The sequence below is a fragment of the Rhinolophus sinicus genome, linkage group LG10 (genome assembly GCF_036562045.2).
Source record: "Rhinolophus sinicus isolate RSC01 linkage group LG10, ASM3656204v1, whole genome shotgun sequence".
Lineage (NCBI taxonomy): Eukaryota > Metazoa > Chordata > Mammalia > Chiroptera > Rhinolophidae > Rhinolophus > Rhinolophus sinicus.
The window spans coordinates 14480711-14503535 of NC_133759.1; the positions used below are offsets into that span (position 1 = coordinate 14480711).

General features: G+C 39.0%; 2 protein-coding genes across 28 annotated transcripts in view; one reads left to right on the top strand and one right to left on the bottom strand.

The window, feature by feature from the left end:
• Positions 1-930: 930 nt before the first annotated feature.
• LOC141567178 (uncharacterized) lies at positions 931-10980 on the bottom strand. 5 transcript variants are annotated; one of them, XR_012489620.1, is made up of 3 exons: positions 9789-10980; positions 5819-7453; positions 931-5724 (listed from the first exon to the last, which is right to left on the bottom strand). XR_012489620.1 is itself a non-coding variant. In XM_074312631.1 (2 exons), the coding sequence occupies exon 1, from the start codon at positions 10682-10684 to the stop codon at positions 9812-9814; it is 873 nt and encodes a 290-aa protein (XP_074168732.1). In that variant the 5' UTR covers positions 10685-10979; the 3' UTR covers positions 8811-9585; positions 9789-9811. The 5 variants fall into 5 exon arrangements, 2 of the variants coding, with proteins under 2 accessions (XP_074168732.1, XP_074168731.1); XR_012489619.1 differs by lacking the exon at positions 5819-7453 and adding an exon at positions 9467-9576 and having other exon boundaries at positions 935-5724; positions 9789-10976; XR_012489618.1 differs by lacking the exons at positions 931-5724; positions 5819-7453 and adding exons at positions 8811-9023; positions 9467-9576 and having other exon boundaries at positions 9789-10976.
• LRRFIP2 (LRR binding FLII interacting protein 2) overlaps positions 10330-22825 on the top strand; it is a 102416-nt gene continuing 89920 nt past the window's right edge. For all 23 annotated transcript variants that reach the window (XM_019727639.2, XM_019727646.2, XM_019727648.2 and 20 more), the window contains exon 1: positions 10330-10467. The gene's annotated coding sequence lies outside the window, so the exon portion shown is untranslated. The remainder of the gene's footprint in view (positions 10468-22825) is intronic.

The window sequence follows — 22825 nt, forward strand, 5'->3', positions numbered from 1 at the left end:
CTGGAGGTAGAGAGGCAAGGTATTTATTATCCTAATGTAAAGAAGAGCAACCTGCCCAAGATTACACAAGGGACAAGGGAGTGGGAGGAATACTGTGGTCACACCTCTGAATCATGTCACAGTGGTTTCCATAAACTATAATGATACAATTGTGCAATTCAAAAACTGGGTAATGAGTAAACCCTGCTTCACCAACTGAAGAATGCAAGTGTCACCACTGAGGTGTCGGTTTTGTCAACACAAGCCCTACATGCCTAGATCAGTGGGAAACCGAGACCTGTTCTCTCCTCGCTCCACCTCTTTCCCCCGTGTGTCTAGGAACCACAGTGCTCACAACCACAGCTGATGGCTCTGCCAGGTGTCACCCTAGCTGCTGTGGCACCTGGGAGACTGGTGTCACTACTGACTCCAAAACATTCCAAAGCTCTGCCCTTGGAAAGCAAGGCCCCTGTCAATTTCCATTGCCGCCCACAGGATTTCAGCACAGTGTCCTCATACCTAATGAAGCCCTGGTTGAGATAATTACACCTTAATTCAGACCAAAGCTCCAGGTTTCATCGAGAGCGTCAGCTACCTCTACTTCGGCCATCTGAGAGAAGTGACCTGGATTGAACTTCCTTTCCTCTTATGGTGGCTGTTACCGGTGCACTTCCCCTCAGTGGTTCCACAAAAAAGAAAGGGGAATTCTCCTTTCCTCAGGATTACATATTTAGACCAGTGCAACCCACACCAACTGGCTTAGGAATCCCGATGTTAAAATTCTTGGTATTCACTCAGTCTCTTCCCCAGGGCACAAGTCAGGTGTAGAAATAAGGTGCCCTAAAGCCTTTAAGTATGTCTGTACTTATTGATTTAATTTTTAACTTTCCGTTATGGAAAATTTAAAACACACACACAAAATAGACAATATGGTATTATACCCACCCCCCTCCCTCTTACCTTTCACTCAGCTTTCACACATTAATCCTTGCCTAATCTTGTTTCATCTGTCCTGCCATTTCCCCCCTTCCCTCTGAAGTAGTTTAGAAGAAATCCTGGAGATTACAGAATTTCACCCTTAAATTATAGAGTGTATATGTCTCTCTAATAGACAAAAGACGTTTCAAAAACCTAACCATAGTATCATTATGACACTGACAAATTATTAACCCTTAATTAATAACAATTCCTTAATATAATTTAATATCCAGTCTGTGGTCAAATTTCCCCATTGTCTCAAAAATGTCTCTTTATAATTGGTTTATCAAAGCGGGATCCACATACTATGTTTGGTTGTTAGATCTCTTAAATATCTTAATTTACTAATTTATTTGTTGAAGAAATCTTATCATTTGTCCTATAGAACTTTCCATATTCTGGGTTTAGTTGTTTGCATCTTGGTGTTGTTTAACACTTTCCTCTATTGTTCATTCTCCCTTTTCCTCATAAATCGATAGTTATATTTAGAGGCTTGATAGGATTCAAATTCAAAATACTTTGGGAAGTGGCAAAAATAATTCATTGGTGATTTACTATATTTTTTTATTGCACCACATCAGGATGCATATGATATATGGTTCTTCGACTTTTAGTGATGTTAAAATTGATCCAGGTGTTATTAGCCTGATCCAGCCGTTATAAATCCTACCCATCAATCATTCATTTAATGGTTTTAGTAGCCATTGATGACTGTTATTTAAATCTGTTATTTTATGAGGAATTAAAAATGATGATTTTTTAATTTTATCATTCCTTTTACATTTGTTAGGTGGAAATATTTTATACAAAAGGACTTTTCCTTAACAACTCTGGCTACTCTAAAATATAATTTGTACAAGAAAGGCAGAATAAATGTTTAAATAATTTACCAATTACCATTACCATATTATTTAGCAACTTCTATAGATAACCTATAACTTCTTTTTCTCAGTATCATTATAAACTTGTGAATTTTAACATCATTGATGTGATAAATGAGTCCGAACATATTCTATAGGCAATAGTAAGCCACCGCAGGCAGTTCCCAACTTTCAAACATAGAGCACACTTAAAAATGTACCTAAAAATCAGACAACAAACTTATATGTTTTAGGAGGAATCTTTCCCTGGAGAAAAAGTAAGATCCAAGTCTCTAAACATACCTAGACTTTTAGGTATAACCTTTAGCAGTAAACATTTCCGGGATTCTGTTTTTGTTCTGATCTTTTTCCTTCACTCAGTTTACTGGCTTTCATTTCATGAATGTCTGGTTGTCTTAGGCTAAAGTTACACTGCTTCTAGCACACCTAATGATTTCTATCTTTACACCATTCAAATTACATTTATAAGACCTATGTTCCTGTAACTGGTATTTGTACTTTTATTTACACACTCAAATAATTGACTACTACTCTAATAACTGAACCCTACTACGGGGACCAAGATGGGGATGTGACTCAGCAAGTGGCACTGTGCGAGAGCTCAACGCCCTTGTCAGCTGAGGTACCAAAGCCAGATTTGGGAAAGGAGGGTTAGATGTTCTCACGGAGAAGGCACAAAACTGTTATCAACAGGGACATGATTCTGTCAGCTCACTTGCTAAACTCCACAAGATGGTGAGTTACTTTTAGGAGGGCAGGAGCCATACCTGGATTGTTCATTTACTCCCAGCATCCAGTAATAGTGTTTTGTTTTGTTTTTAAATGAAAGAACAACTGATGTAGCAAGAGGAAAAATCTCTAATGATTCTGAGCAGTGAAAATCATAATTAGATCTACTTTTTAGTTATATCTCTTGCATACTTTGACTGGGGTGTTGGTATCGTAAACTATTTTTCTTTAAAAATTAATTTACCTGAGTACATCAGTAACACATTTCATCTAGAAATATTTTGAAAAGCAAACAATGAAATTAAAGCAAATCATTGAAAATTCCATTTCCTAAGGTTAACATTTGGTGTCTTTTTTAGTATTTCCCTATGTCTGTATAATACCAAGCAATATTGGAATCATCTAGAACATACTGTTTAGCAAACCTTTTTACATTTGAATACATGGTTAACACAATCCCATGTCATTTGCTCTTACAATAGAAATTTTAAGGGCTATACTCCATTATCATACCTATTTTTAAAATAACCAGACTCAAATCCAATTTCCAAACTTGAAATTCTGAGGCACAGGACCACGGGCCAGTGATTCTGATTAGAACTGTGCTGAACAAAGCAGGCTATTCCACAGCATGCACAGCTCCAGGATGCGAGATTAACTTCAACAACTATTCATTTAGTTTGGTTTGATTTCCTGCCAGTCTTATGACCAACTTGAAGCAGGTCCTAGAACAGAGAATGTTATGTTTGGTGTCCAGGGAAGCAGCAAACTAGAGGAGCCATCCCAAATTCCAGAATAATAGATAGAACCAACATTCTCTTTACACCAAAGTTATCCATTTTCTGCAGTAAAATTTGAACTAAAAGGTTAAAAAGGCCATATAAGTTAGGTCAAACATCTTATGGGGAAAGTCACCTGTTAGTGTAGAAAGGAATGCAAATGGTGAAGCTGAAAAGAAGCCGAAAACATACATATGCGCAGATACATTTTGCTTTCAAGATTCCACACTGTGTATATGTCCTAAAGATGAACTTAAGCAAAAGCGTTGCTTGCTTCTGCAGTGGTTTCCCAGGTACCTCAGCTAGCAGCCACCCTGCCCCCAGGGTATTGAGGGCAAATAAAAATGTTTTGGGCAGACTGACAATAGGAAAGAATTGTAGGACAAGAAACTACCTGCAATACCCAGGTGGGAGTATCCTGGAAAGTGATGTGCTGAAATACTGACCCTTCCAGCTTGTTAAGTTCTGTACTCACACACTTATTTTTTGTGACGTGCACTCATCAATGACAAGTGAATATATGACAGTCTAATGATTCAGGGGAAAATGCAGTATTGTGTATGGAATTGGAAGAGATTCAAAGTGAGTGCCATGGCATTACTAACTTCTTTTAAAAGCTTAAGGGAGGAACAACACCTAGGTCTTTGAGTTACTTGGCGGCGTATGTATTGCTTTTTGACCATCAGTATCCATTTCCTCATTGTGGTGACAGTACATATCTTCTTCTGGCCAACCACTCCTCTCGTACAGTCTATGTTCCCTGGGTGAACCAGAGGTGGAGCACATGACTCATACCTGGCCAGTCACAGCACAGAATTTCCCCAGCTACAGTTATTTCTTAAGGGATGGACAGGTTACCTATTTTGGTTCAATTAGTGAATTCAGGGTCTACTAGGAAGGCTGTCCTTTCTGCTGGACTGAAGTATTGCAAGACATGAAGTCTGAGTATAAAGACAGTTTGGAGGAGGAGAGCTGAGCCATTTTTTTTTAAAAAAAGGTCTCTGTCTGACCTTAAAATGGGCACAAGTGGCAAAAGATAAAAAATTCTAACTCTACGCTTATTTTCACAAGATAGCTAGAAGTGTCTAAATTAAAGATTTATAAGAAAATTGATGCTTATGACAATAGAAGAAATGAAAAACTACATTAGAATAGTTTATTATATGAGCATTGCAAAATGTCTTCTAGGAATATGGCATTGTACAGATTATTTTTTAAGAAATGTATATTCTGCTTGGGAAGATAAGACCAACATTAAACATTTACGCTCTTTAGAACACAAGTAAACTGCAGACAGTAACACACACAGATATTCTGAAAGGCAGTATAAAGTAACTGATAACTATCTACAAACAAAGTCAGCCTAGAATGAAAGCATGAGTCAGAGGCTTTATGCTGAACTTTAGGCTGAACTTGAATACTTGCATTTTATTCTCAAGGTATTTGTACTTGTATGTATTCTTAATTTTCAGGTGGATTCATATATTTGTATTTCCTACCTGGATATTTCCTCTGACTTACTGGCTTGTATATTCAATTGCCTCTTTAATATCTCCACCTAGATGTCCAACAGGTATCCCAAACTTACTTTGTCCCAAAAAGTCTTTTCCTCCAAAACTGCTTGACCTAGATAGACTGCCTTCCGAATTTCAGTAGAGGGCAACCCCACCCTTTCAGCTGTTCAGGTCTAAAACCTGACATGTTATCTTTTATCTTTCGGTTTCTCACCTCTCAAATCCGTTCCATAAACAGATCTTATTGGCTCTATCTCAACACTTATTCAGAATCTACTCACTTCTTACTGTCTTCACTGCTAGCTGAATTACTGCAATAGCCTAACTGGTCTACCGATCTCACCCTTGCCTCCCAGTCTATTCACAACACAGCAGCTGAAACAGTCTCCTCATTTTATTAGGAAATATTTCAAACATACAGCAAAGTTGAAAGGATTTTAAGTGATCCTTTTTTATACCCACCCCCTAAATTCTACTAATGACAGATTATGTAGCTTCTCTGGTCAAAAATCTCCAATAGCTGAACTCATTCAAAGAGGAAAAGCCAATTTCTTACCACAGTCTACAAAACCCAGCAAGATCTGGTCCCTACTACCACTCTTCGCTCCTGCGCATTACTCTTCAGCCACACTGACCTCCTTGTTACTCAAAGATGGCCAAGTACATTCTTACTTTAGGGACTTTACACTTGCTGTCCCTTTGCTTGAGATGTTCTTCCCCCAGGTATTTGCATGACTTACCTCTCTCTCTTTGTATCACCTCCTTCAGAGGTCTTCTCTGACTCTTCCAAGTATTAGATTGAACAATATATTAATAACTCTAATGTCATCCAACCAGGTTGACCCACATGATTCTAATGTCATTCTGAGGTTTAAAAAAGAATGATGTAAAAAGATCAGTCATTTCATATGGTTCAAGCTAATCAAATAACAACACCACCCTACCCTTTTATTCTTACCTGGGTTCTTTGTAGCACTTCTCATCATCTTATGTACTATTGGTGTATTGTAAGACCCTCAGAAAATAGGGACTCTGTCCGTTTTGTCCACTGCTGTGTACTCAGCGCACAAACTAGTAGTCGGCCTATAGTGGGCACTCAGGACATATACATTCAAAGAATGAATTCTTCTCACTGAAGCTAGACAATCTTTTGAAACACAAATCTGATCATGTTATTCCCAATAAAAACTCTTCAATTGGTTTGCATTGCTTTGCAAAGAATCCTTTCCAAGCCTGTAAGACCCTGCATGGTGAGCCCGTACTTAATTCTCTAGACTCGTCTCACACCCTCTCCCTCATTTCTTTTCAGTCTCTGGTTCCCTCACGAGGTTTTCAATGTTCTTCCTTGCTTTCCCTCTATTCGACATCAAGTTCACTCTTTGGCAGTTTTAAACTTTGGCTCAGTGCACCTCTTGCTATGAGAAGCCATTTATGATGCCCCAGATTAGGTTGCGTTCCACTTTAATGCTCTCATGCGTCACACACCTACCCTTAGTAATACCCATTAGGCATATAAATTTACTTTTGTGTGATAATTTGTCTCCCTTACCAGACAGTTAAGTTTCATGAGAGAAGGAAAGCTTTCTTTTTACTTCTTATTAGATCCATAGCTTCTAGGAAGTACCTGGCGCATAGGAAGCACTTAATACTCATTTTAAAAACAGATCCTATTGTGTGTTACTAGTGCCTAACTGGGTGCCTGGTACACAGCAGATGAATAAGTTTGCTAAATGAGCCATAATATGAAGGATGTTTGACTACTCATTTATAATGAGTATATAATGCATAAAAGTCATTACTTGATTACTTGTGATTATGCATTGATACGTAATTGATACCTACGCAAAATCCCAAATTCTCCCCTCTCATCAACCTATCCTCACCACTAAAACTAAAGAAAGTAAGTTCCACATCTTTTCTTTCATTTCCTTTGTTTACTCAATGGTGGAGAAAAGCATGAGTTGCGCTGGTTAGGAAAAGCCATACAGAGACAGAATTAGCCATAAATGAGATCTGGCTTCCGAACTAATAGACCATGGCACTCTTATTTGGATAGTTAGATGTTTAAAAACGTTTAAAAAATCAAATGAAGAGCTTTGCATTCATTTTCCTTTTACTTTAATAGCAATCTCTTTGAAAACATTTCAGTGGTCAGAGGATGTATTAAAACACACATACACAAGTTGTATAAATTTATAGCTTTATTAGGGCAGAATGACATGGAATAGTATAAGCAGGAAAAAAACCCAAAAATCTTACAAATGATTCATTTTTAAGTGTGTTGACCCACAGAATTTTTTTAGTAAACTTGTAATTCCACACGAGCACCATGAACACTTACTGACGTTGCCATCTGCTAATTTAGGAAAAGGAAAGGAGCCAAATCAAATACAATAGAAATGAATTGTTACAAAATGGTTAATTTTTTGATATAATGAAACAAAAAGAAACTACACAAACCTAAGGAAGATAGCCAGATGTCAATTTCCTAGTTTTAACGATGTATTATAGGTATGTAAGATGCTACCCAATGGAGGAAGCTGGGTGAAGGGTACACAGGATCTCTCTACTATTTTTGCAACTTCTTGTGAGTCTACAATTATTTTCAAGAAAATATAGTAAATAGCAAGTAAAAATAGTAAGTCTAGATAAGAAGAAATTTTTGGAAAGAGGGTATGTTATATTTAAAACAAATATACACAGTTGAAGACTGTTGCTTTGCCAGGTTTCCATAGGTTTGTAAGGACTTAATTAAAATTTAAAAAATGCTTCCAACACACACACACACACACACACACACACACACACACACACTCTACTATAATAATAAAAATATTAGCCTCTGAAAAGTGGCATCTTCTTTGTAATGTTTGAACTAACGATGTTTTCCAGAGATACGTATAGGGTGAACATAGTATTGTATTTGCAAAGGACAATTTAATTTTGTGAAAAGCACAAAAATAAATGTTTCCTCTTGAGAAAGGAAAATTTTTGTTTTTTGACATCATCAAAGAAAAATGTGAAGGATCTGATACGAAAGGAACAAAAATGTACAAATCCTACTACCTCATTCCTCGAAACTGTATAAACACTTGCAAACTTTTTCTTCATCTGTTCATTTGTCCCTAGAGCCCACTCAGACCTGGGGGCATTCACATGTCAAACTATTCCATAAAGAACAGGGAACATGTATTTTTGGTATAAAGATCACTTACTGTGCAGGGAAACACTGTCTGTGAAATAATTCAGAGTGTCCCATTTAGTCAGGACCCCCTTGCAATGACAAAACATTTAGCATCATACTTTATAACATTCTTGTAAGTGTTCAAAGGACACATGGCAGTAGGAACTCTTAAAACAAGTAGAGTAGTTTTTTGGGTGCCAAATAGATGGCAAATATCCTATAGCGGGAGAAGAAAAAACCAGAGAGCTTCCAAAATTGCCTCATTTACACTCTACCTTAAAGTACATTTGCATAATAAAATTCTAAAAGCAAAACAGAAATAGGCTTGGCTGGACACTTCACTTATATTTTCCTCTTAAATATTCAAGTACAAAAACATGGTGTAAAGGGAATCAGGGCCAGAAAGTTCTGAGTTCAAACTTTGGCTCTTCCAGCTACCAGTTTTGTTACCTTAGGCAAGTTGCAATCTCTCTGAATCTCAATGTCTGTGTAACTAAAATGGGCATAATAATCCCCATATATCAAGGTTGGTTCTAGTACTGAAAGGGATAATATATTTACGTGCCAGCACAATGCTGTGCAAACAGTAGTCACTCAATCAGTGTGAGATCCCTTCCAGTTTTCCCAGAAGACACAACAAAATATTTTTCTGTTAGTTTAGTATAAGCCAAAATAAGTGATTAAAGAGTAAAATAAAAAGAGGGAAATCTCATCCTAATATTATCCAAACAATCTTCAATTAACTGTGCAGTTATATAAACTAATATCTAATAAACATCATTGAGTTTATTGGTGTTATTCAGGTAATGCTTTATTACATGAATAGGCCATCTCTCTTCCAAGTTGGCTTTTTTTTTTTGTCTTTCACTGATTTAGCAAAATATATCATCAATCCTTTATTCAGATCATAACATAGTATGATCTTTTGGGAAGATTCAGTTCCTCTTGATCCCAGGTAAAAGTCATTTTATTCATGCGTCTGAGAAAAATAGTGACACGGAAAGCAAAAAAGTTAAAGGTTAAAGAAACTGTCTTTCAAGACAGATGGTCTAATTCCCTCTGCGATCAGCATCTGTTGCTGTCTCACTATCTCTAAAGCTCCCTAATTCATGCCTTGAACCTCTTCTATCAGTGCCCCCGTGAACCCTAAAGGGAGAACAAGCCTCCTGAAAATGCAGAAGCACAGAAACAGCCTTTAGAAGGCTTAGCGACAGGTTCTTAACGTGGAATCCGTGGGCTTATTCAGGGGATTCCGCAACCTATAAAGTTGCGTCTAAGTGTATTTTGTGCCTTTTTCTCAGGAGGCTGCTCAACTGTCACTTTCGTTGTTCTTCTCTCGCCATCCTATCCTGCCAGGGAGGACGTAACGTCTCTCATCACTCTTGTGTGTTTCTTGCAGAGCCTCACACAATCTGTCATTACCTCGTTTGTTTGCTTAATTCCGTCTACCTCACCACCAGGTAAGCTTCCCAAAGAGCAGGATACTGGTGTTTCTCTAGTGCCTCGGACGGGGTGGATCTCGCGAGATAATTCTGGAATGAATGACAGGTCCGTGTCGATCAGAGATAGCTGACGGACCCCATAACCACCCCTCACCCCACCGCCGGGCATTCTTCTCCAGAAATAATTTTTTAAACCATGCGTTTTCATTTTGAAAATAAGGCTTTTCAAGCATTTCAACCACACCCACTCACCCTCGCACACTCGTTTCCTACAGTCGCAACTGCCACCCCGGGCCACTTACCCAAGCCTGCTAGGCCAGAAAGGTTAGCGACGACCAGGACAGGTGCAGCCTTGAACCGGTACACGCATCAGTTCACATTCCTGGCCTCGGTCCTGGGGGCGGAGGCGCTGGGCAGGCACCGCGGGCCCGGAGGAGCCACCTCTAGGCCGCCCCGGGCCTCCGCCCCACCCGCGGTCGCGCCCCGCAGCGCTCCCTCCGGCGCAGCCCCAGCAGCAGCTCGCAGTGGCGGAGCCGGGTGGCAGGAGCACTGCGCCCGGGGCGACGAGCAGGTCACCGCGGGAGAGCCTGGAGCACCCCGGCAGGCCGGTATCAAGCTGCCGCCGCATCGCGCGCCGCTGAGGCCACAACTGCTTCCGGGTGAGCGGGTCGCCGACCCTGTGGCCCCGCCCCTGCTTCGCCTCCGTACCCAGCCGCTCGGGTTGCGGCTCCTCCCGGGGCCGGTTCCCGCTGTCTCTGCGGCGGCGCCGAGGGGACACCGGCGTGACGGACTGATCGGCCACTGGCGCCTGGAGCCGCTGCGTCCAGCCGGGCCCGCTTGGCCGGCACCAGGGACCGAGTGCGCCGTCCGCGCCCCTCGCCCTTTGCTCCTCGCTCTTCGCCCCGGCGGGTTCCCGGCCGGCGAGCCGCGCTCCGGCCCTTCCCGGGCTGCGCCGCAGCCACAGCCCGTGCCCAGAGACAGGTAAGGGCCGCTCCTCCCGCCGGCCCGGAGGAGAGCGCGGACGGGGGCCCCCTTCCTGGCCTCTGCAGCCCGGGGAGGTCCGCGTCACCGCTGACCCCTGCTGGGGGCCAGGCTTCCCGGGAGCTGGCCGCGTCCCTCGGCGGGCTCCGGGGTCGGGGTCGCCCCCTGCCTGCCGCGCTCTCTGCATCACGCCTGATTCCTGACTTGCACCCTCCATCCGCGCGAGGGGAAGCTGTTACTCCCATTGTAGGAGACATTACATCGGGCTGCTGTCCTGCTTCGGGTGCCCCGGGCGCCTTCTCCTTCCCAGACGCGGCACTCCCTCGTTCTGTCCCCAGGCAGTCACCCCAGGGAACGGTGTCAGGCCGGTGGAGGGCGTAGCATTTTTATGACATTTGTTTCTTCTTCCTCCTTGACCCGAGCTGAAGCGCGGGTGTAACAGACGCTTGCTAGGAGTGTCAGGGTTAATGCTTGACTAATAAGAGGTGTTCTTCACACCCAGATTGCTAAGGTATACAGTCCAGTCAGTCCTGCTTCTCTTGCCTGTGGATATCCAGCACAGGAAACCCACCTCTTTTCTTTCTTACGGGAGAAAAAAGTTCAAGTGTGTGCTCCCACTTTTTTTTTTTTTTACCCGTGGGAGATACAAAGATCAGGCTGCTGAGATATGGCCAGGGAATTATTGTATCCTAAACTTGAGCTCGTTTGTAGCTCATTTTCTTTGAGTTGCCATTTAATGACTCAGCATTTCTGCTGTAAACCGAACTGTAGCGTAGGTTAATTGACTAAAAGATACGTAGGGATAAAAAGTGGCCATTTTTATGTTATCACAATGGGAAGAGAATGTGGATACAGTAACGATATTAGAGGGATGGAGAGCAAGGTATGGACGGATGAGTTCTTCATCAATGTTTAAAATAACATTTGTCCAAGATAACGTTTTATTTTGGGGATAAATCTGTTTTTGGAGAATGTGAAGTGTTACAGATAAGAGTTAGTTGGCAGGGACTTGAGGTTTGCTGTGGTTTGCAAGTCTGCAGAATTAACCCTGTTTTACCAACATCGTGTTCTGTTTAACAAATATAGAGATGATGACCTAGTCTTATGCACAATAAGAATTTTGGTAAGTGTGATTCATTTAGGAAGTTAGGTCACTACTTTGTGAATCACTGATATGGATCTTAAGATTGGAGTAGAGGAAAGCTAGGAGTTTGTTACTGCCTGTTTAATTAGATACCTTCACTCATTTTATACGAGTATTGTATTACACTTGGTTAGGTTTGTTGCTGGATATTTATTATTATGAAGTATAGTAAGGAAATAAAAATTGAACCTCTGTAGAATGTTTGGATTTAGAATTGTTAGTTCCTGAATGGATTGTTGTGATTTTTACCCATATTTTGCCCGAGTGGGACAATAAAGAAATGAAGGGATCTAGAAACAAAATAAACATCAGTAAAAAGGAGAGCTACGCCACCATTGTTAAGGTAGGGAAAAGTTCACTGAAAGAATCTGCAATATACAAAATAGTCTTTTGAGGGAAAGGTTTCACCTATTATGCCAAATCTATCCTTAAAAATGTGGAATGAGACTATGTATACTGAGTTCTTATTTAAGTTCTGGTATAGAAGAAAGTGTGTGTTAAAGTTGTTATTTATTATTGGAATGAATTCGCTTAAAACTAGAAATAACTTTTTATTGCTGAAATGTAACATGATCATTTTGACTTTTAAAATGTTGTTGAGCAAAATAACTTTGAATCCGAGTTCTTGATACTCTTAGCCTTGTTTTCTTTTTCTTGTTTCTGGAATTCAGCTTATTTTACCTTGATTTTCATTTATAAAGGAACTTTAATTAGTTATCAGTTTTAAAGTAATAGTAAGTTTACCCTGTTGGTCTTGCTCACCAAATTCCTTTATCTTTGATTTGACTAAATTTTGGCATCTTATTTCCTTGGATATCCATTCTTATATTTAGAGTGTTCCCTTAATGCTGCTTTTGATTTTTGTCCAGCATTTAATAGTGACATAAGAGTTTCAGTTCCCAGGGAACAGAGAATCCCTTTTGGGAAATCCCTTGTGGAAACCACCATCACTGACTGTCTTGATAGGTAGATATGCAAGAGAAACCTTCTTAGGTCAGAATTCAAGCATCTCCGTAACGAAAGAAAAAAGTGATAGAATATATTTGGCAAAGTAGATTCTTTCTCAAAACAAAAACAAAAACAGATCTCTATTAGAAATGAGAAGTTTCTTTAGAGCAGTTTCTTGCAAAGCTCTTTGTGAATTGTTTACTCTGCTCCTAATGTGAAAAGGAACAGAATTGATGATGGACAGAAAAAAAGAAAAAGAATTCACCCTGCAGTGTGCTGTGACTGCTGATGAGGGTCACTTAAGAGGAAATAAAATTCTTCTGTCCTCACCATAAGATCATTGCGCCTATTCGCTTTTTCCTTTTAGGTAGTTGCTTTCTCTCTGGAGAATCTGAGAGAAGGTCCTTTAACTGGGAAGTCTAACTACCTTGTTCAGTTTGCAAATAAAGAATAGACTTTATGACCATCATTCAAAACTCAACTTTTAAAATTCAGAAGGAAGGAATTGAGTAAAATTTACCCTGTGGGTAAAATAATTTTATCTTTTTCTCCATTTTTCCCTTTAAAATAATAGATAGGACACCTTTGGAAATGATGTTTTTTGTATTGCACATTGCACTTTCACTGTTAATACTTTGGGGCCTACAATAAATTGGGCCAGACAATGGGCTGAACACTGGGTTTATCATATATTATACTTTTTTCATTTGTTCTACTATTTCTTTATTTTGGTGGGGGGATGGAGAGAGAATTCTATTTCTTAGAGAATCTCTGAGATTCGCTGCATGTGTACGCTTTTGTTTTGGTGGTGGGGCCAGCAATAAAGAGTAGAAATGGTTAAGAAGAGGGAAGAAATGGCATACATGGAAGGAGAATGCTCACTTCATGCGTTCAGTTGATGTTTGTGGGACTTTTCAAAATTGACAAAACGTTTTAAAATAAATGTCATAGGGTGAAAAGGAAGTCTCCTTTGCACAATAAACTTTTAGCCTTTTCTCACTCTCCAACCCACTAATCCAAGCAGCCACTGTTAACAGTTTCTTTCATAACCCTCTCCAAATGTTCTATTACATATGTAATCACATGTTTAGGAGAAACGTCCTGTACCTTTCATTCTTAGCGATCTTTCTATGTTAGCACGTATACCCATCTGATTTTTTAAAAAGACTGGATGCCCTGTCTAGTGTAGCTGAACCATGATTTATTAATTTTTCATAATTTATGTTACCATTTCCTATTAATAGACATTTAGGTTGTTTTTAGCTTTCTACAAACACTGCTGTAATGAACAACTCATATGTAAGCCTATGTACTACGTAGTCCATAAGTATGTATATGGAATGTATTTCTAAAGTGTGATTGCAAGGTTGGGACTTAAGTTGTGAAAATCTGAAAGTGTATTTCAATCCTATATTGGGCTTTATTTTATAGTAGAAGTTAATGTCTTTCTTAACCTCATAGAAGGAGGAAGGAGCTCTTAATTACTTTGTATTCTTTATCCTCCTCTCCATTTAAAAAATAGTGCAATAATATTTTTAAGGCAATTTAAAACATTGTAGTGACAGGTGGTTAATTTTATTTGTACTGGTAAGGGTCAAAATACTGTAGCTTGAATACTGGTGCTGTTATAGATAAACCATTTACATTTGGTAATAGTTAAATGAATACCTTTTGTAGTAGGTTGGTAGTTTTAGGATTTTATGACCAATATCAATGAAAAACATTGTATATAGTTAAACTTCTTGCATTGCCAAAGTCTGCTACTATATTATTAGACACAAGAGAAATAAATAACCCACCTCTCTTTTTCCTTATCTTCCTCATCCTAGTCTATTTATAATAAAATAAACCTCTGGAGTTTGAGATCCAAAAATCCTTTTGCAAACCAGAGTGCTATTGATGGGTTGATTTCCCATGGCAGGAGGTAGGTACAGGTTCAGTCTGTAGTCTGCAAAGCATTTGCGAGCTGAATAAGGGAGGTTTATAATTTGAATTTCTGTTATACAGCTCATTCATGACCAGGAGGAGGGTCAGGAATCTTTGCCCTTTTAAAATAAGAAAGGCTAGGGGAAAAAAGTGCTGAGGGGCTAACATGTTATGATGAAGTTGGAACTTGTGAGTGGCAGTTTCCCTGGCTGGTGCCCAAGGTCTATTTTGAGGCCTTGTCAAAGCTCGCCTGACAGAACCTACCACATAACTGTAATCTGTCCTGGCCCTGCTGCACGTCAGGAAGGCCTGTGGTTTAGAAAAAGTGGCAACCGCAGAAGAGGGAGCTTATAAAGGACGTTTGCCTTCAGAAGATTAGGGCTCAGTTTGGGATGAAAATCTGCTTAGCATGCATATCCTAGGATCCAGTTTTTTGTCTTCCTTTTTAAAGGAAAGAGCACGATTAAGGAAAACTATTGAGGGAAGTGTTTTAGAAAAATGTGCACATGAAAGAGCGCAGGATTGTGCCAGTATTGATGCTATGTTCTGGTTTTGAGCATGTTTGCCAAGAATCAGTCACATGTTTCACAACAGGAGAAAAACATTACTGTGAACTGGCATTGGGAGGCCACGCCCCTGGTTGGAATCCTCTAATTCAGAGACCTTCACACTTGTCATTGGGATCGCAAGGACCCTGGGAATGATGGGCTCTGTCGTTTTACAGAATTATTTTGAGTTCATACAGAGAAAATTAGCTTCTTCCCAAATTCGCCTTCCCTTCATATAGAACTGTCACAGTATCGTGTACAATATCATGAAGTTACCTCTTTAAACTCTTGGTGATTACCAGATGCTGTCTCCCTAGTTTCCTATACCATGTGCTTTCCCATGAAAACCTTGGTGTTTTCTATACTTAGTGAACAATGCACTTGAGTTTAAAGTTCTTTAACTGATCTCACTTCTCAGGCTAGACAGCTTAGTGCTCCACCCTTTGGACCAAGGTTCATGTCACCATAAATTGCAGCCTGTGTTCCAGTTAAGGTTGTTTAAAGAATTCAACATGCAGGGGCAGCCCGATGGCCCAGTTGGTTAGAGCGCGAGCTCTCAACAAGGTTGCCAGGTTCAATTCCCGCATGGGATGATGGGCTCCCTGCAACTACAGACTGAAAATGGTGACTGGATTTGGAGCTGAGCTGCGCTCTCCACAACTAGATTGAAGGACAACGACTTGGAGCTGATGGGCCCTGGAGAAACACACTGTTCCCCAATATTCCCCAGTAAAATTAAAAAAAAAACACAACAACATTAAAAGAATTCGACAGGCAGACTTAATTTACAGATGCAAAGCCTGCATTCTTTCTTTTGCTTTAGATTAGGTTGTGACTCCAGGAAATTTAGCTTTTCCCTGCCCTCTGAAATTTGGATTGTTAGCATTTGATGATGATGATGTATTTAGTATTCAAGTGAGGACAAAAAAATAAATTGTCTTTCTTCATTGCTATATCTGGTTTATTCCTGTTATTTCCCTTCCCGGTCTCAACCTTCCACTTCTCCTCCTCCTCCTAAAAAAAAAAAAAAAAAGGTTAGAACAGAGCAGAGGTGAGAGAGTGGTGGAAAAGAAGTTGGAAAGCCTTGGGGTACAAGTGCATATAAGGGTGGTTTTATTTTCTCAGAAGTGGTATATTAAAACACTTCTTAAAGAATCATAGTTCATCTTTTTCCATTGTTTTCACTTTGAGCCCTGTGTATCTTAGTTTTTCCTTCATTATGAACACCACAATTTTAACTGGTTTTGATGTAACACATTTTTACTGCTTTAGGAAACAAATTTAATTTTTAAGTTACTTGTTCTGATTGCTTTGTTATTCTTTCATCATCCCCCACTTTCCTAAGTAGAAACATTTTAACAGCTAGGAGCAATCTTTTGGCTCTGTTCTAAGTTAAATAGAGGACAGTATACTGTATGCAGAGGATTAGGATGTTAAAATGTTTATTTCCCTGTTAAATGGTTTAAATCACTTATAACAACAAACAGTATAATTAGTAAACATACATGTTGCTATTTTTTTCAAAAAGTATTTCAGTTAAGTGACTCAGGAATTATAGGATAAAATGAGAAAAAAATTCAGTTTGAGATTAGATATTTCTTCCCCTGTTATGGATATGTTATATCTAAGGGGACAGTCAAGGGAATGAGAGGGTCACTGTTCCCCCGTCTTACCAAGCTCACCCTTTGCTATCCATCCAAAGTTTCTCTTTTTAATTGTGGTAAAATATACATAACATAAAATTGACCACTTTTACCATTTGTAAGTGTACAATTCAGTGACATTAGGTACATTTGCACTGTTGTGCAACCATCACCACCATCAAGCTCCAGAATTTTTCATTATCCCAAACTGAAATCTGTGCCCATTAAACAATAACTCCCCATTCCCCACTCTTCTTTCTGTCTCTGAATTTGACTCCCCTAGGTACCTCATGGAAGTGGAATCATATAGTATTTCTCTTTTGTGTCTGGATTATTTCATTTCACACAATGTCTTCAAGGTTCACCCATTGTAGCATGTATGAGAATTTCACTCCTTTCAAGTCTGAATAATATAGCACCATGTATATATCACATTTTGTTTGTCCATATGTGTTGATGGACACTTGATCTGCTTTCACCTTTTGGCTATTGTGAAGAATGCTGCTTTGCACACAAGCATATAACTATTCAAGTTTCTGCTTTCATTTCTTTTGAGTATATAAGTGGAATTATTGGATTATACAGCAATTTGTTTAATTTTTTGAGGAATTGCCATACCATTTTCCACAACAGTTGCACCATTTTACAGTCCTATCAGCAGTGGACAAGGGTTCCAGTTTCTCTACATTTTTGACATACTTGTTATTTTCTGTTTTTCTGTTTTTTGTTTTTAAAATAATAGCCATTTTTGAGAGCTGGAGGTGGTATCTTATTATAGCTTTGATCTTCATTTCCTTAATGATTAGTGATGTTGAGCATCTTTTCATGTGCTTTGCTTATTGGCCATTAGTACATCTATTTGGAGAAATATCTATTCAAGTCTTTTGTCTTTGAATTGAGTTATTTGTTTTATTGGGTTGTTAAGTTTTATGGGTTCTCTATATGTTCTGGATATTAATCACTTATCAGATACATGATTTGCAAGTATTTTCTCCCATTCTGTGGGTTGCTTTTTTACTGCTGATAGTGTCCTTTGATGCACAAAACTGTTTGATGAAGTTCGTTTTATCTTTTTCTTCTGTTGTCTGGGCTTTTGGTGTCAGATCCAAGAAATTATTACTAAATCCAAGGAAGTTTTCTGCATGTGTTTTCTAAGAGTCTTATAGTTGTGGTACTCACGTTTATTTTTTTGATTCACTATGAATTAATTTTTGTATGTGGTGTAAGGTAAGGGTCCAACTTTATTCTTTTGTATGTGGATATCTAGTTTTCCCAGCACCATTTGTTGAAAAGACTGTCCATTTTCCATTGACTGATCTTGGCACCCTTGTTGAAAATCACTTGACTCTATATGCCGGGGTTTATTTCTGTGCCCTCTGTCATATTCTTTATGTCTTTATGCCAGTAACACACTCTTTTGGTTACTGTAGCTTTCTAGTAAGTTGTGAAATCAGGAAATGTGATGCCTCCAACTTTGTTCTTTTTCAAGATTTTGTCTGTTTGGGGTCCCTTGAGATTCCATATGAATTTTAATTTTAGGATGGGTTTTTCTATTTCTGCAAAAAATGGCATTGGGATTTGATAGAGATTGCATTGAATCTGTAGATTTATTTGGGTAGTATTGACCTTTTAATAATATTAAGTCTTCTAATCTATGAACAGGGGGTTGGGGTGGCTTTTCATTTATTTGTGTCTCCTTTAATTTCTTTCAACATGTTTTATACTTTTCAGTGTACAGGTCTTTTGCTTCCTTGGCTAAATTTATTCCTAAGTATTTTATTCTTTTTGATGCTATTGTAAATGGAATTGTTTTCTTAAATTTCTTTTTTGATTGTTCATCATTAGTGTATAGAAATGTAACTGATTTTTTTTTTGAGTTTATTGTGTATCCCCTACACTTTGCTAAATTCATTCATCCTACGTTTTAAAAGCTGTTGTGTTCATTCTTTTTAATGTTGTATAACATATTACACAGATTTATCAGCTTAAAACAACACACGTTTATTATCCCTGAGTTTCTGTGGAGCAGAAGTCTGAACATGACTGAGCTGGTCCTCTACATAGGGTCTCATGAAGCTGCAATTGGGGCCTTAGCTGGGCTGAATTCTCATCTGGAGATATAACTGATAAATTTCTGCTTCCAAGCTCACTTAAGTTTTTGGCAGAATTAATTTCTTTGTGATTTTAGGACTGAGACTTCTTGCTCACTGGAAGTTACTTGGTCATCCAGAGGCTGTCCACAAGCTCCTAAAGGCTGCTTTCAGCTCTCAGAGGCAACCTGAAGTTTCTGGCCCGTGGTATTTGCAGATATGGCCACTTCGTCAAGCCATCAAAGAGAGTCTAGAGCAAGTCTGCTGGCTAGACAGTCTTATATAATGTAACATAATCATGGGAATGACATGTGTCATAGTCTTTTGGTTAGAAGCAAATTAGAAGTCCTACCCACATTCTTGGGCAGGTGTTTACACAAAGGTGTGAACAGCAGGAGGGGGGATAATGGGTGGGAGCCACCTTAGAATCTGTCTGTCATGGCTGGTTACAAAGTAGCACATAGTTTATAAACTCATTTATGTTTAAAAAGTAAACTCATTTATGTAAAAGTATCTTCAGATGGTGGAAATGACTGGTGGTTTTTATTGTAATTTTGTATTTCTTCATTATTTTCTTCCATTTCCCCTCTGTACAACATTACAATTTTACAATTTTAAATCACTAGTTGGTATTTTTATTATAACTAAATAAATCTTGTTTATTCCTCAGCCAAGTATTGTTTCGTAAGTTTCAGTTTCAGAGGGGAAGAGTTACTTTGTTTTTATTTTATTTACTTATTTAGCTTAGTTTTCTATTCACCTTATTTTTCCCAAGTGCTCCAACAGATTTTTCAAGCGTCTATCCTATTTATCTAATTTATTTTGAGCAAAATAGTTTATTTGTGAAGTATAGAGAAATATAAAACAAAAATACAGTTTCAGTAGGAATAAAATTAGCACCTGTGGTCTCATTACTTGGGTCAAGAAATGAATCATAACAATTATCCTAGGAGTACCCTGTATGCATTTTTTAGTGGTATTCCTTCCTCTCCAGGTAGTCACAATCCCATTTTACATGTTAATCATTCTTTTGGGACCATCCACCTGCCCCCCCCAACCCTGCAGTCCAGCCCACCTTCCGTATGTGTATTTCTGATCCATATGTTCTTTAATTTTGAAAAACTGAATAGCTCTGCTCTACCACCTTTTTGTGTCTTTCGGTCAGAGTAGACTAACCTACTTTAACAAACAACCCCCAATTTTCAGTGGTTTAACACCAAATTTATTTCTCACATCTCCGTCTGCTGTATGTTGGAAATAATGGCAAAGGAGTAGTTTGTTCCTGAGTCACCCAGGGGTTCAGTCACCTTTCAGTTAGTGATTCTGCTGTCCCCTGGGGCCTCAGTGACTTTCACTGAGTTCTCTGCATCTGGATGGAAGATTTGAGGGCAAAGAGAGGGAGTGTAGTATATTGTATGGAAAGTTTGAGGGACAGTCTTGGGCATGGCGTACATCACTTTTGCTTGCATTCCCTTGGCCAGAACTCAATCAAATGGCTGCTCATAATGGCGAGGATGTCCAGGAAATGTAACATAGCTGAAAAGGGAAATGGCTTGGTGAGCAATAAGCCAATCTCTGCCATAGTTTGTATCCCTAAGCTGCATATTGTTTCGTTTTGAAAAACTGAATAACAAGTGTAAACATAGGAAATGTCCGTGTTGCCACTATTAAGTGCAGGCTCCCAGGAGAAGATAAGCTGGGCAGAGTCTTCCTCAAGCCCCTTTTGGTAAGTCATTGGGAAAGTTTGTTAGTCCTGGCGAACCATAAGACTCACCACAATCAGGGCATCTGGCAGAGCTGGAGTCTTTACAAGGCACTGAATACCTAGAGGAAGTATGGCTGGAGGAAGTTTGCTTCTAAGCTCATTATGCTCTAGCTCTCAGGAATAGGTAAAAGCAAAACACTTCTGTGGTGTGAAGTCTTCAGCCATTCTAGGCACCAGGGGAAGGGACAGCAGGAACTTCGTCAACATGGGGTCCAGACAAACGAAATTCAGATAGAAAGCTGGACAAGGCTCACCTCAGATGAACAAGTGTCTAAGGCTGTGGAGATTTTGGTGACGACAGTCCTCCAATGTGTCTCTTGAATCACGTTGCTTCTATCTGTAGCTTTCTCCCTGGGATGTCCATCGTCCTGCTGGGGCTCAATCCCCTTCGCTCCTCTTCTATGTTGGATTTTTTTCCTGGATGCTAAGCTTTCTCTCTTGATTTTCTCTTTCATTTGATGAAGTATATCTTCTAGTAGCTGATTGACAAAGAGGATAAAAGAAGTAAAATATTTAAGACCATGCATATCTGAAAATGTCTTTAATTATCAAGTATGAGAATGGGATGGTTTGATTGGGTACTGCTGAAAGGTTGTCTATAGTTTTCCTTCAGAAGTTTGAAGGAATTACTCTATTGCATTCTTGTTTCCGGAATTACTTTTGGAAATCTGAAGCCATTCTAATTGTTAATCCTTTATACATGAACTGATTTCCCCACCCTGGGAAGTTTGTAAAGTCATCCTGGTCCCCACTGTTTGAAATTCATTCTGATAATTCGTTATAACATACCTTGGTGTGGACTCAGGACTTGCGTGAGCATTGTTTTGAGCAATACGTTTTTCATGTACTTAGAATTTCATTATGTCTCTTAAGGGTGATGGTTAATGTTAAACCTGATAGAAAATTACGGTTTCACTGCAGATGACCAACATACATTTTTATAACCCTACTGTTTTTTGAAAGCCTCAAAACATTGTGGAATGAAATTAAGAAAATAAGATTTTTTAATTGCAATTCCCAGTTCCTGTGTCATTTGTTCCCTTAGTCATCTACCCTTCCCAATCAGTTACTTTTTATCTAACACTTTATTATAAAAATGTTCAAACATACAGAAAAATTGAAAGTGTCCTACTGTGAGCATTTATGTACCTGCTGCCACTTGGATTCTCCTGTGAATGGTGTATGATACGTGATTACCTATCTATCCCCTTTATCCACTCCTCTATCCATTATTTCACTTTTTTGAGGGATACATTTCAAAATAAGCAGCAGATATCAGTATACTTCAACCCTAAACATTTCAGTCTGTCATCATTGATTAGAGTTCAATATTAGTTTAGAAAACTTGTTCTTTTGAGGTACAAATTGCGTAGAAAGGTATGCATAGATCTTCAGTGCACCATTTAATGACCGCTGTCTTTTGTCTCCTTCTAAGTCAAGTGTTCTAATTAGGGGACTGACACCCATTATAAGGCCATATTCCCAAAACTTGTATGTTCATTTAGACTTTCAAACATAGACTTTGAAGAACACAAAGTACCTTAAAAATTTCTTCTTTGTTTTTATTGTGTAGATGTGTTGTATAGTATAATGATTATAGTTAAAGGCATTTTTATTTTTTCAGATTGTTCCATGCTTCAGCAAAAATTCTTAGCGTGCTGATGATACCACATAATGCATGCTAGAGGAAATAACTTGAGGATATTTTTCTTTAATTAAATGAATAAAATTGTAAAGAAAGGCAAGGATTGCCCTTTTGTCAACTCATTAGCTAAATATGTAAAAGAGGTAGTTAATTCAAGACACTAAACATTTATGGAGTGCTTTATAAATATATTAGGTGGTTGTATTGAGCTTAACCCCTTTCAGCCTCACATCAACCATGTTAAATAGTTGGGACAGTTGTTTCTACTCTACAGATGCAGAAACCACGGCTTAGGCAGTGAGCAGGGCAATTGGTTGTGCAGCTAGTCCTCTCACTTGAAATTTTGTGCAGTGGCAACAGCTGCAGTCACACTGAGTCTTCAGTTCAGGTGTCATTCCAGATACTGCGATTTGCTTATGAATAACTACCCAGTGTTTCATTGTGCAGACCGATGTTAACTGAAATGACAGCTCTGATGCAAAGCCTTACCACGCCAGTGGTTTGGTTCTCCACAATGAACTACTTGGATATAAAGATACTGTAACCATCTGTACTCAGACAGAACTAAGTGTGCTGTATTTATTATACAACATGACACATTGTTTTGTCACAAAAGGGAACAGTATCGTGATTGAAGTGCCGCTTAATG